Genomic DNA, 16,351 nt, shown 5'->3' on the forward strand with positions numbered 1-16,351 from the left:
GGCTAATCAATTTACAACACCAAGAGACTGGAATGAAAAAAATAATTAGTATCACATGCCTGATAGGCAAGGAATACTTTAAGGCAAGAAGATAAAGGGTTCCAATAATATTTCTTTGAGCCAGCTCTGTGTTAACAATGATCAAATATTATTTCTTGCTTCATTAAGCTGTAGTTCTCTGTTAGCATTCAATATGTAGGATGTAATAATCTGGACAAGCATTAGATGACAGCAAAGTGTTAAGAGTGTTCTTATTTATTTATTTATTTATTGGTTCGATTTATATGCCGCCCTTCTCCAGAGACTCAGGGCGGCTTACAATGCATTAAGCAATAGCTTTCATACTTTTGTATATTCCTGCTTAGTAGGGCTTTCGGGGCCCTCTAAGCGGGGGGCCGAAAGTTCTTATCTTTTGGTCCCCCATTTACTGGGTCACCTGGATTTTTCAGCCCACATCTGGTATGTCTTCTCTTTATAGAATATTCACATATTCATGAACCTCATGATGTGACATTAATTTCAGAAATATATTAGTCTCCATCTGATCACTAATAAAACTTCTGGATTGATTATCTGATAATCTTTTAATAAATTGTAAATCTTCATTGTATTGTCTCCAACAATTCTTGCCAATATAATCCTAAATATAGCCCTTCAATTGTAAAAATGTTTAACACATTGATCTTATTCTCATGACACAAATATCAAGGCCATGGAAGGAGTGCAAGCATGTCACACATGCATTCCAAGACTGATTTAACACAAGTAACAAAATAACAGAAGTTAACAAGTTAAATTCAGCCTCAAACAGATCCATGTTTTTTATTGTTAAGCTAAATCCTCATTATCTTCTATGTTATGCAAATTATTTATGAGAAGGTTAAGTATTCCTTCAAATGTCTAAAGAGGCTTTGTGAAAATGGGGCTTCTCTAGATAATAATTCTATAGTTGTTTTGGTTTTCATCTAACCCTTAATCAGAAGGCTGGAAAAGGGGCAGAAACCAGGGTAGTGATGTATATTATTCACTTGTACGAGTGCTGTCTCAGTCATAAAACCATTTTTTTTCCAATTCTGAAGTGATGTGGGTAAGAAAGCAGACATGGAAAGGGAAGTAACATTGACAATTGGATGGCTAATGGAGACATGTGCTAGGAGAGCAAATTTAAATATTGGTAAATGCGCAGCTCTTGAGAGCTGCACATGTTCAGGAAGGAGACCTTCTTACCTCATAATTATTATCTAAGTAGCCATTCTAGAACTAAGACAGGAAGCAAAATGTGCAACTATAACTTTGCCATTTGTTCCTGCCTTTCAATATTCGTAATCAATGGAAAAACATTTGTAGCAACAATTCACACTGGCTGAGTTCATATATCAAGAAAGTCTACAATGTTCTTTGTTTTTAGTTTAACATGCTATAGGTATTCAAACAGGGGTGGGTTCTACTTACCTTTACTACCAATTCGCAATGGGAGCCCACACGCACACTTCTGCGCATACGCAGAAGCTTCTGCGCATGCACAGAAGCTTCTCCGCATGCACAGATTGTCCATTATGATGTCCGGGTGGGTGGGTGGAGCCTCCCGCCGCTTTTACTAACCGGTTCACAAGAACCAGACACAACCGGGAGGAACCCATCACTGGTACCCAGCCATTGTGGTTTCTAAAATACAGTTTACAGCTTAGCACACAATAGGTTTCACATCACTTTCCTTGTTCATTTGACTACTGCTCTATTTAAAAACAAATCAGAAATCCAGAGGAAACTTTTCCTATTTGTAAACTCCACCTACTCCTCAAATTATAGTTACATGAGGAAAATAATCTGGGTAACAGCAATAGGAAGAAAATAGAAAAGCCATAGAATGAGGTGATGTATTTTTTAAAATGGTCCTGTCCTTATATTCAGGCTTTCTTCCTTGATCCAGACTTGTTCTGCCATTACACTGCTATGTGCAGAGGATTCTCTTCCAGCATCAATGGCCAGTTGACTTTTGAATACAAAACGCGGGGGGGGGGGGGGGAATTATTCCATTGTAGTATAAGCAAAATAGAGAGAGCTCTATAGCAGGAGCCAATCTAATCAGATGCTGCGAGAGTCACTGTACTGCGAATTTACTGTACGGAGACAGGTACACATTAACTTTTACCTCTTAATCCCATTTCATTAAAAAAAAAAGGCAATGTAAATAAGCAAACCTCTTGACGCTTAATTTCTTTGGATGTGAGCATCTGATTGACACAAACATCAAAAGTCTCACTCCAGAGTTTACTGTCTCGTCGCTTGGTGCTAGCAGAGGGTACATTTTTCATCCAGGAACGGGATGCAAGTAGATCAGATCGACTGTCATTACGAAAACTGATAGAACGCTAGGAAAAAGGAAGCCATCATTACTACTTAGATAACATTTGATTTAAACTATTGGTGCAGAAACAGGATGAAACTTGGTTGCTGATTTTGGACCAGCCTAGCTCACAGATGTTCATGGCAATAACACTGGGTAGGAATCCATATACTACTTTGGTATTTTTGGAGGGAAATTATAATAAATACCAATTTATTTTTGAAAACTTATCCACAACTAAATTTTGTCAAAGAAGAAAATTGATAAACTCGAATACATAACTTGGGGAAACCCTACAATTTACTGCAAATAAAGTTTTAAATGGGAATTTACCACTGTAAGCATAATGCATGTATACTTTTTATTCAGCAACTCAAATAGGAGTCTCCATAATTACTGTAAATATGGCATTTTATATTCACTCATGTACATATTTTAAAAAGAATTATACATAAAACATTGTTTTATGTACTTAGGCAGAATCTTAAAAGAATTTTGCAAAGAAAAAGAATTATAGAGCGGGTGTACTATCATCAAACTACACTCCTTTATCCCTCTTTATTCATCCCATGACACTAGAGTGACCTGCAGCAAGATGTCCAACTGACATCTACTCTAAATAACCAAATTTCAGGCAAGAATATAGATGCAATAAGATGTGTTAAGAAGTACAGTTCCAATTTCACTTGAAGAGTTCTAGAGCATATCCTGAGTAGAATTTTTGCAAGCCTGTGAGAGGCTTGGATTATGCTAACCTAGCACTTAAAGATGGGTGCATGGTACTGTAATAGTGCCAGGCGTAACCTCTTTGGAGAAGACAACTCATTGCAGCAATATTCTTAATATAATCTCTTTAGTAGATGTAATGTTCACTGCTAACAGCTATTATGTAGATGCTGTCTGTATGGAGGGAAGTTTCTAAGCAAGGGGCACTGGCTTCAAGTAATTCAGTTTCAAACCATTTAAGGTTTTTAAATTAAACAATAGCACTTTGAATTTGGCTTGGAACCAAATTTACAGTTTATGAAGTTTGTTGAAATATAATTGAAGGAAGTACAAGCAGCCAAAAATCTGATTGTTCCAGTCTTCTCAAATTGAAGCTTCTAGATTATATTTTCAGAAATCTTAATATGATTAGTGGGTTACTCCAGTACTCTTTTAGTAAAGCAAGGTAAACTCAATGTCACAAAGGCAATCTGGATTTTGCAGTCCAAGTGTTGAATTCAGGAACATTTCTAAAGTTCCAACATTTTTTTGAGGGGGGTGGGATCCACTCTGAAACAATTCAATAGATTTCTCTAAATTAAAGAAAAATTGGGGAAATGTGTACCTATAGGACTGAATTCTTAATATTCATCCTTCCCATGTATCAAACAATGTGCCTTAGGAACTTTTTATCATTGCCACTAGTTACAAGGTAAAACTACCAAAACAAATGCAAGAATCTTAAACCTGCCAAAATTACCTGTTTAATCAACACAATATTGAAAATTACAAAATAAGTAAAACAAGCTGACAGAGCAAAATACTGAATATACTATCTTACCTAACTCTAAATCGCATACATATCAGAAAATACTTTGGTTAGTAAATAACAACAATGAAATAAAATGTAACAAAAAATATGTTTAGTCTCACAGTTGTTCTTGATTAGGTTTCACTATTATCTCAATCTTTGGAGGAAGGGATTAATAAATATAATAGATGTATTATAGCCATGCCAATGTTCCCCAGAAACATTATCAATTACCATAAGAAACAGTTATCCAGGTTTTTATAGATGATACCGAAATACTTTTTATTAAAGGATTCATATTTTATAAAACAAATACAACAAGAGTTTGAACAATTACTTTTAATTATAAACAAACATTCTGTATATTTACTAGTTGCTTAGGAGACCTTTAAGGCATCTATATATCTTACTCTATATGGCTTAATGGGAAAGGGGAAAAAATCAAGAAGTTAAATGAAAAAAGATTGGAATGAGGGGGAATTAAGAACTGTTTGAGCACATATGAAACATACATGTAAAGTATTATATGTTTTATGAATGCTAAACAAGAACCCAATTATCTTTATGTACCGGTACTTGAAACAGAATATTCATTGAATTGTATAAAATAAAGATGCTTATACTGAGGTAAAAGATCTGATAAATTACTAGCCAGGGAACTCAGTGGAGAAACCATGACTAATAATGGTGAGAGCTAAGAATGTTGCAATGTGTCTGGATGGAAATCAAGGAAGATATGGATCAGCCCATCAGGATGGAGAGTGTTTGGCTAAGTCAAACCCAAAGTTTTTTATTGTCTCATTGATACAAAAGAGCCTACCAAAGGTGGAGGAGAAAGGGGATGAGACATTGATGTTAAAAGATTCTTTTCCTGATGTGGAGAGATTATATAAGCTATCTATTAGTTGGCTCTTTTACTACCAAGGTTGACTCTGGTAAGAAAGCTGCTATGGAAGTTACAGTACATCGTGACCAGTAGTGGGTTTCAAATCCTGTGCTACTGGTTTGCTTGGGGGGAGGGCGCGTGATGCTTCTACAGATGCGCAAAAGCGGATGGGCGGAGCCTCCCGCCACCGCCACAACGGTAGCAACCCACCACTGTTCGCGACCATATGCTTTGCAATGATTTTATTCAGGTCCCAAAGGTGGTTTTTCAGGAAGCAACTGGACTTTCTTGTTTTTTCTTTGAAGATGTTTCACTTCTCATCCAAGAAGCTTCTTCAGCTCTGGCTGGATGGTGGAGAATGGAAGGATTTATATTCCTTGCAGACAACTGGTCATTTGCATCCTTTCTGAGGGTCGTTGAAGCACTTGGTGGTTTATCTATGTCCTTGGGGTCACCTGAGTAGTGCTCCTGGTTCCTGTAGTCTGCACTTTTTTCTCTAGAAATCCATTCCTACACCCACGCCATTCAAAGGGTGTTCATCCCAAATTGCATAGCTAAAAGTCTGTAGAGAGTCATCCAGGTCATAGTTGTCCCAAAGATGCTTTTTCAGGAGACAACTGGACTTTCTTGTTTTTTCTTTGAAGATGTTTCACTTCTCATCCAAGAAGCTTCTTCAGCTCTGACTGGATGGTGGGGAATGGAAGGAGTTTGAATCCCTAGTATAGGTCTCCTGCGTGAGCAGGGGTTGGACTAGATGACCTCCAAGGTCCCTTCCAATTCTGTTACTGTTACCTGATTTCATTCATTCTGGATCTGGCATTATTATGAAAAGAGATGCATGGAGTACAATAATAAAATTTAGCAACCTTTAATTCACTTTTCACTCTGAGCAACAAGAACTAATTAGTCATTTCTCTCTCTGGGTAATATTTTTATTTAAAGTAAAAGAGGAAGGTTGCTTCAAGCCAGAAGACTTCTGATGTTTCTCATACATTGCTCTTTGACTGGAAACCACAAGAGGAACTAAAATTTATTTTTGACTTCGGTCTCACCTTTTTTTTTTTGGTATATATCCAATTATGTTTTGTCCACATCACTCAGTACAAATAAAGAAGCTGTATTTCAGAAAATTATTTTTATTGAAGCAACAATAATCATTTGTGCATGTGTTTCAGAGTCAAAAGCTATATGTTGGCGCTTTCTCCCATCTCCACTCTCATTTTTAAACCAGAAATGGTGCTAGACTTCTTTGGATGCCTGCTACACTCCTATAAATCTTTGGTGTAGATGCATGACATGAATCAGAGATCCTAATTATTTTTGGATAGCAGGACATCTAGAATTTATTAAAGGTACTCTTAGAAAATGACTATCATGATGGGTGTGTTCACTCACAAGTGGATTCACCTCTAATAAAATATGTCCTAAAAATATTTGGATTATATGTTGGTCCCAGAAGCAATATGTTTAAGCCTGCTGCTTTCCATCTAATTTTCTTTATTTAAAGAATCTAAATCAAATTAAATAGTGAGGCATGGATCTTGTAGGTTCCAGAGGAGATATCTGCAGGCACAGTATCACACTGGGGATCCAGTTTCTAGATTTGATCCTCTGCAGCATGTTATAAAGTTTAAAAGGCTGAGCCTAGAGTAGTTTGTATCTTGAAAAGTCAGTAACAATATGTATTGACTTACTCTATAGCCATTATTTGGGTGAGACAATTTCCAAATCAGATTAGAGACTGGACGGCTTCTGAAAACACTGCTGCTTTCTCAAACTGAGAAATTTACAGTGGAATGAAATTAATATGAAGTGCTTCATATTTATATTATCTGACTATTTTGTAATCTAATGGTCCATTTTCTCTCTCCTCAAAAAGATGCTACACAAAAGCAGCTACTTAGTTATATAATCAATATTGATCTGTTTTCATGTATAATTTAACCTTCGAATTATCAAAGCAGTTGATTCATCAATATTCATTTTCATGCAGTCTGTACAAGTGTAAACAGATGACTGGATCTTGGTTCATTAAAATCGTAATTATTTTGCCCTGAATTTGCATTTTTAAATACATATTTGAAAACTGAGTAGAATACAGCAATTGAAAAATCTGTTCATGCGGCATCAACACAAATGTCCATTTAAAATTAAAGCAGAATTATCAAAATAATTCTACCTGTACATTTAAATATTTCAGTTATTACATTTTCCTATAAAAGTTACATTTTGGGCCAAAAAAATTTCCAATTGAATATTTTACATAACTATTGATGAGAAATTAAAATACAATGATATTTTAACAATATATTTTATACTCATTTTTCTCAGAAAAAAAAGGGTTTACACAAAGCAAGCAACCCTGTGAATATATATTGTGATACACATGTTCAGTATGGAAAATTGCTCTAGTTTAAGACCAAAAAATATTCATAAACCAGTTATATCCATTACACCTAATCCCACTTAATAATTTTTAAGATACTCTTTACCTTATCAGGGAGATGGGCAGAATAAATAAAATAAATAAATAAATAAAGTAAATACCTGGAGTGTCTGACCAAATCGTTTCAAGGGAGTTGTTCGGACAGGAGGAATTAAGCTTGCTAGTGATGTCACTCTAGAAAGAGGCTTGACCCGCTTGTTACTGGGCTCCTGTAAATTTTAGACAAATTAATTACATATAAGCATCGTTATATAGGTGATTGTAATGATAATACAAGATAATATAAGAGGAATAGTTAATACAAGAGGAAAGCCACAAAAAATGTTACCTAGCCACCAAATGTTACCTAGTCACTGCCCATCCCCCAGGGCTTTAACCAGTAATGGGGATCTTTTTTTTTTTTAAAGTAAAGCTGATTTAAGTCAGATTTGCATCAGGTCATTAAACATGTTTATTCTTATATTGGGTTGGGGACAAGTAAGTGTAGAGGCTCAGATGATCACTCCATTGAGACCCTACTATCTAGATGGTCTCATGTGATAATGAGAAGATAACAGATCCGAATGACACTGATTTGTAATGGCCGTTTTTCTTCTGGGGCTCCTGAAGTCTCCTAAAATAGTACAAAGAAAGAATGTTATACTCATGCTTTGTGTGTATGTATTCAATCTTCATGGGTATTTCCTGAGTGCTATTAAAATATTGTGTGTTACATTCTCATGCAGGCATATTTACTATCGCCTTATGGCATTCTCTCCCCCCAACTCATACACCAACACCCTCAGCATTTCATGATTAAGTTGCTCTTTTTACTGTGTTCCTCAGGGTTAAGTTATCTTCATCAAATCGTTCTGATATTTCTTTCTTTTTCTCTTTTAATTTATAAAGTAATATCCTTTTGTGTTAGGAATCATTTCTTAAAATCTCTATTTTATTTTATTTTTTGTTTCTTTCAGTGCAGTATACCTGATAGTTCCCTTTCTTAAGCTGACTCCTTGGATCACTGGTCATAATACCTGGGATGATGGGAACTGTGGTCCAACACATGAAGGCAACATTAGAGATGGCTAAGCTATAGCAATATATTTCCTCAATAAAGATATTTTTTGCCAGCAAACATGAAATATCTGCAGTTACAAGACAGTGTGTGTGTGTTTGTGTGTGTGTGTGTGTTTGTTTGTTTCTCTCTCTGTGTGTGTATGTCTGTGTGGAGGGGACACATAGCCCAAAATGAGTGAGTTATTTTCATTGAAATGGGGTTTACTATTTCAAAAGTGTATACAGAATTACGGTACATTTTATTAAACAACCTCATTCCAAAAATTCAATTCCCAAAACAATTTCTTATCTCTTAATAACATAAAAGATTCAGCTGCTATAGATGTTTTGATGAGCTTGTTCCTTGAAGGTCATAGATACAGTGTAAAAACATAAATATTTATTAGCCTCAAATATTTCTCCCTCAAATCATTATACATTTCAATAATTCAATAATTATCTTTTGAAAGAGACAATAGTTAGAGCATTAAAATGACAATATCTGTAAAGAACATTTGCACATTTAACGTTTTTATTGAAGTGTACTCTGTTCACTTCTATCTTTATCTAAATAAAAATATAAGTACATTTATTATTTTTAAACATTTAATAAGCATCTAGCATTCAGTAAGAAACATAAATAATATATCATACACTATTTAAATCAATGTCTGTCAAGATTTTCTGAATAAATGTTAAGTTACTTCTGCATGCCAGAAAAGTATAAACAAAATTGACGAAACTAATAAATAATTTTTAAAGTTGATGATTACCCTTGCCTTCCTAATATCCATCCCGCACTGAAGGGATCTTGGGCAGCACATGTAAAAATCAAAATCTGAGAGAAAAAACTCAAAACGTTCCGGGTGATGTGAATTTTTTCCCCAAAAATAGAAAAACAGAAAAACAGAAAAACCTTAGGACTTCTAGAAGATATGAATTTACTAACTCATCAAAAACCATACTTTAAAGAACATTTTAAGCACAATCACCTCTCCTTTTCAGCCATAATTATGAAGTTTACTTAAGCACCTTGTAATTCCAGGTTTGTAGGGGAAAAAATTCCCAAGGAAAATAAGCCAGATCTTACTGTAATCTTCCATATGTTAGTAAATTCATGGTGGCAATTCTTCTTGTAAACAACAAGAAACAAACAAAAACCAGGACAGTGGCAGCTTCTTTAATTTTGGTCAGAAATACTATTTCCATCAGTGCAGATATGGATAGGAGAATCAAATGCAAAGCTATGTATTTATTTCTCTACAGATGGAGCTGAAGTTCATCACTATCCCCTAAAACCAGGCACTAAAATGTGAAAAAACCTTCCGTATATCAAGACCCTATTCCGTTGTGGATGCTCTGCAAACAACAAAAACCAGCTTGCCCTCATCTTTAGCCAAGGTGGATTCAATTTCCTTTGTCTTCGGCAGCGGTGACTTAGCTCAGTCTTTTGGATGGTACATTTATTTTTACGCCACTGCAGCACCACCAGAATACTGAACACAGGAGGGAAGTCTTTGAGCATTCGTTCACTCGTTCACTCTCGTCGTCCTCTAAATGGCCCTTCAAGCCCCCAAATGCTTCTTGCTCATGCATGCCGTTGCTGCTCTGTGTGCCACTGTTCTCCCGGGGGCAGAGAAAGGTTTCTCATCAATCCCCACTGCAGTCCCAGGCACCTAAGTCCCAAATGCATGGGAAGAGCTATGCTGCAATCTCCTTTTCTGAAAGGGTGATATTCTTCAGAATTTAATAACCAATATTCAAACTAGACTGAGTCACAGCTTCGTACCAAAATTGTGTTTCAGGTATTATCAAAAACTTGTTATCTCTGCACTGTAATTCCAGGAAGTAAAACATAGAACTTTGAGGTGTTTAGAAATTCCTTCTTGTTAATTATCTGATTTTTCTCTATGAACAACGACCTTCACAAAAATAAAACACTTTAACTCCAGATAATAAGAGGAAAACTAATCTTGGGCTGAAGATACTGGTTTGTTCCAACCTTTGATGTCGGAACAAAGTGTCTTTTAGACATTTTACCAAACCTTTGAAATCATGCTCATGAACAGCCTTTGCAGTTAAGAAGCAAGAATTAAATCAATTTTCAGTCTAGATCCAAAGTCCTTTCAAAGTATTCTGTCAGGGGATGCAGGTTAACAGTGGATGAGGCCACACTTCTGCCTTCCCTCTTTGTCAGACATTCTCTTCCCATCTACGTTTAACTGGCTGCCAATGGAGAGCCAGATCACTGATTTCTTGCTATCTCTAGTTTAAATGATCCAATCAACATGGGCAAGGACCAATTGCTTTAGTCTTTTCTGCAGAACTAATACTCGCTCTCCTAGCACAAAATTAATTTTCAGAAGCCATATAATTTCCTCTTGCTCTTTGACAATCCTCCCCATTAGCATTCATGTACCAGCATTTTGCACCTAGCTGAAAAAAATCTTTAAAGGACACTCAAATAAAAGGACAAAGTTCAGAGGTGGTATATATTTACCTAGATTATATACTTTCCTCAGTTTAGTAAATGCCTGACTATGGAGAATGCTGCTAGGGTAATCTACTAGTGTAGTTAGATGGCAACCAGGACTTACTGTGATAAGAAAGTTGCTGAAAAAGCAGCAACTCTAGCCAGGTCTTTCAAAGTGATACAAGACTGGCCCTTTTTGTTTGTTAGTTATCTTTCCAGCTATTCAATAATTATTCATAAATCAGCATCTCACACACCGATGGAATAATCTCTAAAGAGCAACTTCTTAAATTTTATCCCATTCTTCTGGGCCATTCTGTAAGTTTGCGTAGATCTTTTAAATGTTCTCTTTCTCTTCTAAAGAGTTAGCCACTCCTCCTAGTTTTTGGCCACCTGCAAATGTTGTTATTCTCCCTCTAGATTCAGATCATTAACAAAAATGTGGAACAACAGAAGGCCTTGTACAGCCTTGTAACATGTCACTTGATACTATTTACCAGGCTGATCTGAAACTACTTGTGTGTCATGTACCCAATAATGAATTCATTTAACAGCTGTATCCTAGCCTGTGTTTGTATCTTTTTATTAATGGGGATATCATGAGAGACTTTGACAAATCTTTTGCTGAGATCAAGGTATAGTACATCGACCCCAATCTATTAAGCTGATACATCTGTCAAAAAAGTAGGTAAGATTAGGGAAGCATGACATGTTTGTGACAAACCCATGCTGATTTTTGTGGATTATGCATTTTTGTCTAAATGCTCACAAGTATGCTGTTTAATAGCCTGCTTCAGGATTTTGCCCAGTGCAGCTGTCAAACTGTAATTTTCTAGGTCCTTCATCTTCTACTTTTGAAGATGTTGATGCTTGCTTTCCTTGTTTTTCTAGGCCTTGTCAATCTTTCACTGGGACTCAAAAATTTCACTTAGTGACTTTGAGATCACCTCTGGTTTTACCTTCAGTAGAATCAGTTGTAATTCATCCGGCCCTGGAGACTTGGATTCATTTAAAATTAATGAAATACTATATTACTCTCTCCTTGTCTATCTTAAGTTGTAACTTTCTCTTCTCTTCCTACTATTGGCACAAAAAGGTGTAAGAGAGTGTCTAGGACTGAAAGACTTGAGTAAACCTTACATACACACACAAAGACAGACGGACATAGCTGCAGATTTCCCCCTTATCAATGAAGAAAGCTGCTATCTAGCCAATGCACCATAGTGCTTTAAGGGAGAGTCTCAGAAAATTTCTATCAATGTATATCAGGGGTGTCAAACTCATGGCGTCACATGACGTATCAGGACATTTTTCCCCTTCGCTAAACCGGGCGGGGATGGGGCCAGCATGTGAAGCATACAGCCCATGGGCCACGAGTTTGCCACCCCTGATGTACATTCATTAAGATCATTAACACTTCGGCGACCCTCCTCGCTCTGCGAGATGCCCCCCTCTCGCAGACATGGCCTTCGAAGGACGGGTTTTGGAACCCCGAGTGGTGGCATGCCTCGAAGCGTGGTCTGAGGGGTTTTTTAATTAAGGCTTTTAACCAAATTTTAAGGGGACCCGGGAGGCGGGTGGTGACCAAAGGGGATGGGGAGGGAACCCACTAAGGTCGGAGCCGAGCCCGGCACAGGGAAACGGTTTGGAGGGTGCAGGACGAGGGATTGGGGAGGGGATGGAGGGCTATCCTAATGAGGTATGTACCATCAGCACAGTCGATGGGAGGGGCAGATATGGCGTGAGCAGGGGGCCATATCATGTGTCGGGCGTGCACACTCACTGTTTGAGAGCTATTGCACGCCCTTGTCCCCAAGGCTCCTCTCGGATGCTAGGTGGCACAGATACTCAGGATCTGGGTCTTCGGCTGATGCTATGCAATGCCAGGTCCATGGTAAATAAGGCCCCCCTCATCCACGATCTCATACATGGGGGAGCGGACCTGGCGGGTATTACCGAGACCTGGTTGGGCCCGGAGGGAGGGGTCCCCTGGTTGAAATGTGACCACCAGGTTTCAGAGCGTTCCACCAGCCGAGGGCCCAGGGGAGGGGAGGGGGGGTGGCGATCATTATTAAAGAAGGTCTCGGTCCGAGGGAGACCACTGTGCCTCAGATTGCCAGATGTGAATCCCTCTTTGTGAGATGGGGTCATGGGCTCAGATGGGCCTGTTGCTTACGTACCTGGCTCCCTTCCATGTGGCAACGGCCCTGCCCGAACTACTTGACGTGATAGCCACGGTGGCAGTTGATACACCCAGGCTTATGTCATGGGTGATTTCAATTTGCCGTCCGTTGGTGAAACGTCTGAGTTGGCTCAGGAGTTCATGGCTTCCATGATGGCCATGGACCTGACCCAGTTAGTTCATGGCCCCACCCACAAGGGGGTCACACTCTGGACTTGATTTTTGTCTCTGGCCAGTGGTTGAGTGGTCTTGTTATAGGGGATATAGACATGGAACCCTTGTCATGGACCTTCGAACCACTATACCCCGCTGCAGGGAGGCGGAGCCAATAAGATGGGTCCGCCCCAGGCGCCTGATGGATCCTGATAGGTTCCAGATGGAGCTTCGGCCACTTCCTGAGGATCTGGCGCATGACTCGGCTGAGGACCTGGTGGCCGCCTGGGACCAGGCGGCTGGTGGGACCTTGGATCGAGTTGTGCCTTTGTGGCCGGTGCTGATCCCTCACGGCTCCTTGGTTCACCGAGGAGTTGAGGGAGATGAAACGCCAGAAAAGACGCCTAGAGAGCGGTTGGAGGGCCAGTCTCGCTGAATCTGATCGAACACTGGTAAGGTCACATATTAAGACCTACCTAGTGGCGATAAAAGCGGCAAAATTTAATTACTTTTCCGCTCTTATTGCGTCATCAGAGAATCGTCCGGCCGCCCTGTTCAGGGTGACCCGCTCCCTCCTCCACCCGGGAGCATGGGAGGACCCCCTGGAGGGCAGGGCTGAGGATTTTGGACGATACCTATATGACAAAATCACTCAGATCCGGGGGGATATGGACTCTGACTGGGTAGATTCGGGCAGGGTGACGAGGAACAGTCCTGAGAACGTTATCTGGGAAGAGTTTGACTCTGTGACTCCTGATGACGTGGACAGGATTCTGGGGAGACTTAGTGCGACCACATGTTTACTGGACCCGTGTCCCTCCTGGTTAGTACTGGCTTCCCAGGAAGTTACACAAGGCTGCCTCCAGGGAATTATCAATGCTTCGTTGAGTGAGGGTTACTTCCCCACTGCCTTGAAAGAGACGGTGGTGAGGCCTCTCCTCAAGAAGCCTTCCCTGGACCTGGCAGTATTAGCCAACTATAGTCCTGTCTCCAACCTTCGCTTTGTGGCGAAGGTTGTCGAGAGTGTGGTCGCACGACAGTTTCTGCAGTACCTGGAGGAAACGTCTTATCTAGATCCATTCCAGTCGGGTTTCAGGCCTGGGCACAGCACGGAAACGGCATTGGTTGCGTTGGTAGATGATCTCTGGAGGGCGCGGGACAAGAGCTGCTCCTCTGTCCTAGCCCTGTTAGATCTCTCAACGGCTTTTGATACCATTGACCATGGTATCATGCTGCACCGGTTGGAGGAGTTGGGGATGGGGGGGCACCGTATTACGGTAGTTCTCCTCCTTTCTCTCAGCCAGTCGCAGTTCATGTTGGCAGGGGGGCAGAGGTCGACCTCAAGGCCTCTCATTTGTGGAATGCTTCAGGGGTCGGTCCTCTCGCCCCTTCTGTTCAACATTTATGTGAAGCCGCTGGGTGAGATCATCCGTGGCTTTGGGGTGAAGTACCATCAGTACGCTGATGACACCCAGCTGTACATCTCCACCCCAGGCCATCCCAACGATGCCCTTGAAGTGATGTCCCAGTGCCTGGAGGCTGTGCGGATCTGGATGGGGAGGAACAGGCTCAAGCTCAACCCTTCCAAGACTGAGTGGCTGTGGTTCCCGGCATCCCCATATAGTCAGTTGACTCCATCATTGACTATTGGGGGCGAGTCTTTGGCCCCCGTGGAGAGGGCGCCCAATCTGGGAGTCCTCCTGGATACGCAACTATCCTTGGAGGAACATTTGACGGCTATAGCCAGGGGGACCTTCTGTCAGGTTCATCTGATTCGCCAGTTGATCCCTTTCTTGATCGGGATTCCCTATGCACAGTCACCCACACCCTCATCACCTCGTGCCTGCACTACTGCAACGCTCTCTACATGGGGCTCCCCTTGAGGAGCACCCGGAGGCTCCAACTGGTCCAGAATGCGGCCACGCGGGTAATTATGGGAGCCGCCTGGCGCTCCCACATAACACCGCTCCTGCGTGAGCTGCACTGGCTCCCAGTGGTCTTCTGGGTGCACTTCAAGGTGTTGGTTACCACCTTTAAAGCGCTCCATGGCATAGGACCTAGTTATCTTCAAGACCGCTTGCTGCTACCGATGAACTTCCACCGACCTGTGCGCTCCCACAGAGAGGGCCTCCTTGGGGTGCCATCAGCCAAACAATGTAGGCTGGTGACTCCCAGGGGGAGGGCCTTCTCTGTGGGGGCACCTACCCTCTGGAATCAGAATTTCTTTTTTCAGCAAGCCGGGCTGGCTTAACATATTTTTTAACATATTTTTTAAATATTTAAATTGGTTTGTTATTTTAAATTGGGGCCAAATTAATATATATCCTTTTAATTGTTTTTAATGTTTGTATTGTATGTTTTTAGCTGGCTGTACACCGCCCTGAATCCCTCGGGAGAAGGTGCGGTATATAAATTTGAAATAAAATAAAATAAAATAAAAAAATTGTGAGCTCACAATTAAAGAGCTCACATGCTGGATTCCTTGTATCATTATTTCTTTCATCCTAATTTTTTTCTCTAAAGACAGTTGGCTATCTAGAGTTCTTTTTCATTACTGAAAGAAGATAAATATAAAACCAAGTATTCCATCTTTTTGCCATCTCCTATTACTAATTCATACCTTTCTTTCTTTCTTTTCTTTTCTTTTCTTTTTTCTTTTTTTTTTTTTGCAATAGTCCTACAGCTTCTATGCCTTTCCTTTTTATTCCGGACATATCAGAAATAGCTTTTTATGTTGTTTGGGGTATTTTTCACAAGTCACAGCTCCTTCTTAACTGCTTTCTGCCACAATCTCTACAGTTTCTGGCAACTGCTTTATATCCTTTTTTGGTTATGCAATCTTCCTTCCATTGCCTATAGATATTCTTTTTCTTTTTAGCATTTCAGGAAGCTGTGCGTATCCACACTGGTATTTGTAATAGTCTACTAGTAGCTTGTGACTGTACTTTTTTTTTCTTTCACTAGCAATTGCTTGTGACTGAACCTTTAATTGTTTCACAAGATTTCCCATCCTTCTCAGTCATTATTCTCTGTCGGGATTTGAAACAATTTGATACAGCCCTCAGGGTGCTTAAATCCGGCCCATGGGGCCGGCCTGGAAATATCAAAGACCAGCCTGCAGGGCCTCTGCTGGCCAAAACATGCGGGCCCCCGTGGCCCATTTTCAGCCTCCCTGGCCTCCAGCAGCACTCTGTTGGCCAAAAAAGGGTTGTGTGGGGGCCTCGGCAGAGTACTACAGGAGGCTATGGTGGTCGAAAACAAGGCATGGGGGGGGGGCGCATGGCCCCTCCATGCCCCGTTTTGGCCAGCA

At 40.2% G+C, this 16,351-nt stretch overlaps 1 protein-coding gene and 1 long non-coding RNA gene across 4 annotated transcripts in view; one reads left to right on the forward strand and one right to left on the reverse strand.

The window, feature by feature from the left end:
* The window catches only part of LOC117676976 (uncharacterized), a 30,769-nt gene extending 22,450 nt beyond the window's left edge, over positions 1 to 8,319 (forward strand). The window contains exon 6 of the long non-coding RNA XR_004594587.3: positions 8,152 to 8,319. This is a non-coding gene — a long non-coding RNA (uncharacterized LOC117676976). The remainder of the gene's footprint in view (positions 1 to 8,151) is intronic.
* ARHGEF3 (Rho guanine nucleotide exchange factor 3) overlaps positions 1 to 16,351 on the reverse strand; it is a 134,662-nt gene that overhangs the window by 11,406 nt on the left and 106,905 nt on the right. For all 3 annotated transcript variants that reach the window (XM_060688323.2, XM_034436806.3, XM_034436787.3), the window contains 2 exons: positions 7,297 to 7,404; positions 2,202 to 2,372 (listed from right to left, as the gene is read on the reverse strand). In XM_060688323.2, the coding sequence (XP_060544306.2) occupies positions 2,202 to 2,372; positions 7,297 to 7,404 (279 nt within the window). The remainder of the gene's footprint in view (positions 1 to 2,201; positions 2,373 to 7,296; positions 7,405 to 16,351) is intronic.

This window comes from Pantherophis guttatus, chromosome 2 (assembly GCF_059756535.1).
Source record: "Pantherophis guttatus breed Tessera chromosome 2, ASM5975653v1, whole genome shotgun sequence".
NCBI lineage: Eukaryota > Metazoa > Chordata > Lepidosauria > Squamata > Colubridae > Pantherophis > Pantherophis guttatus.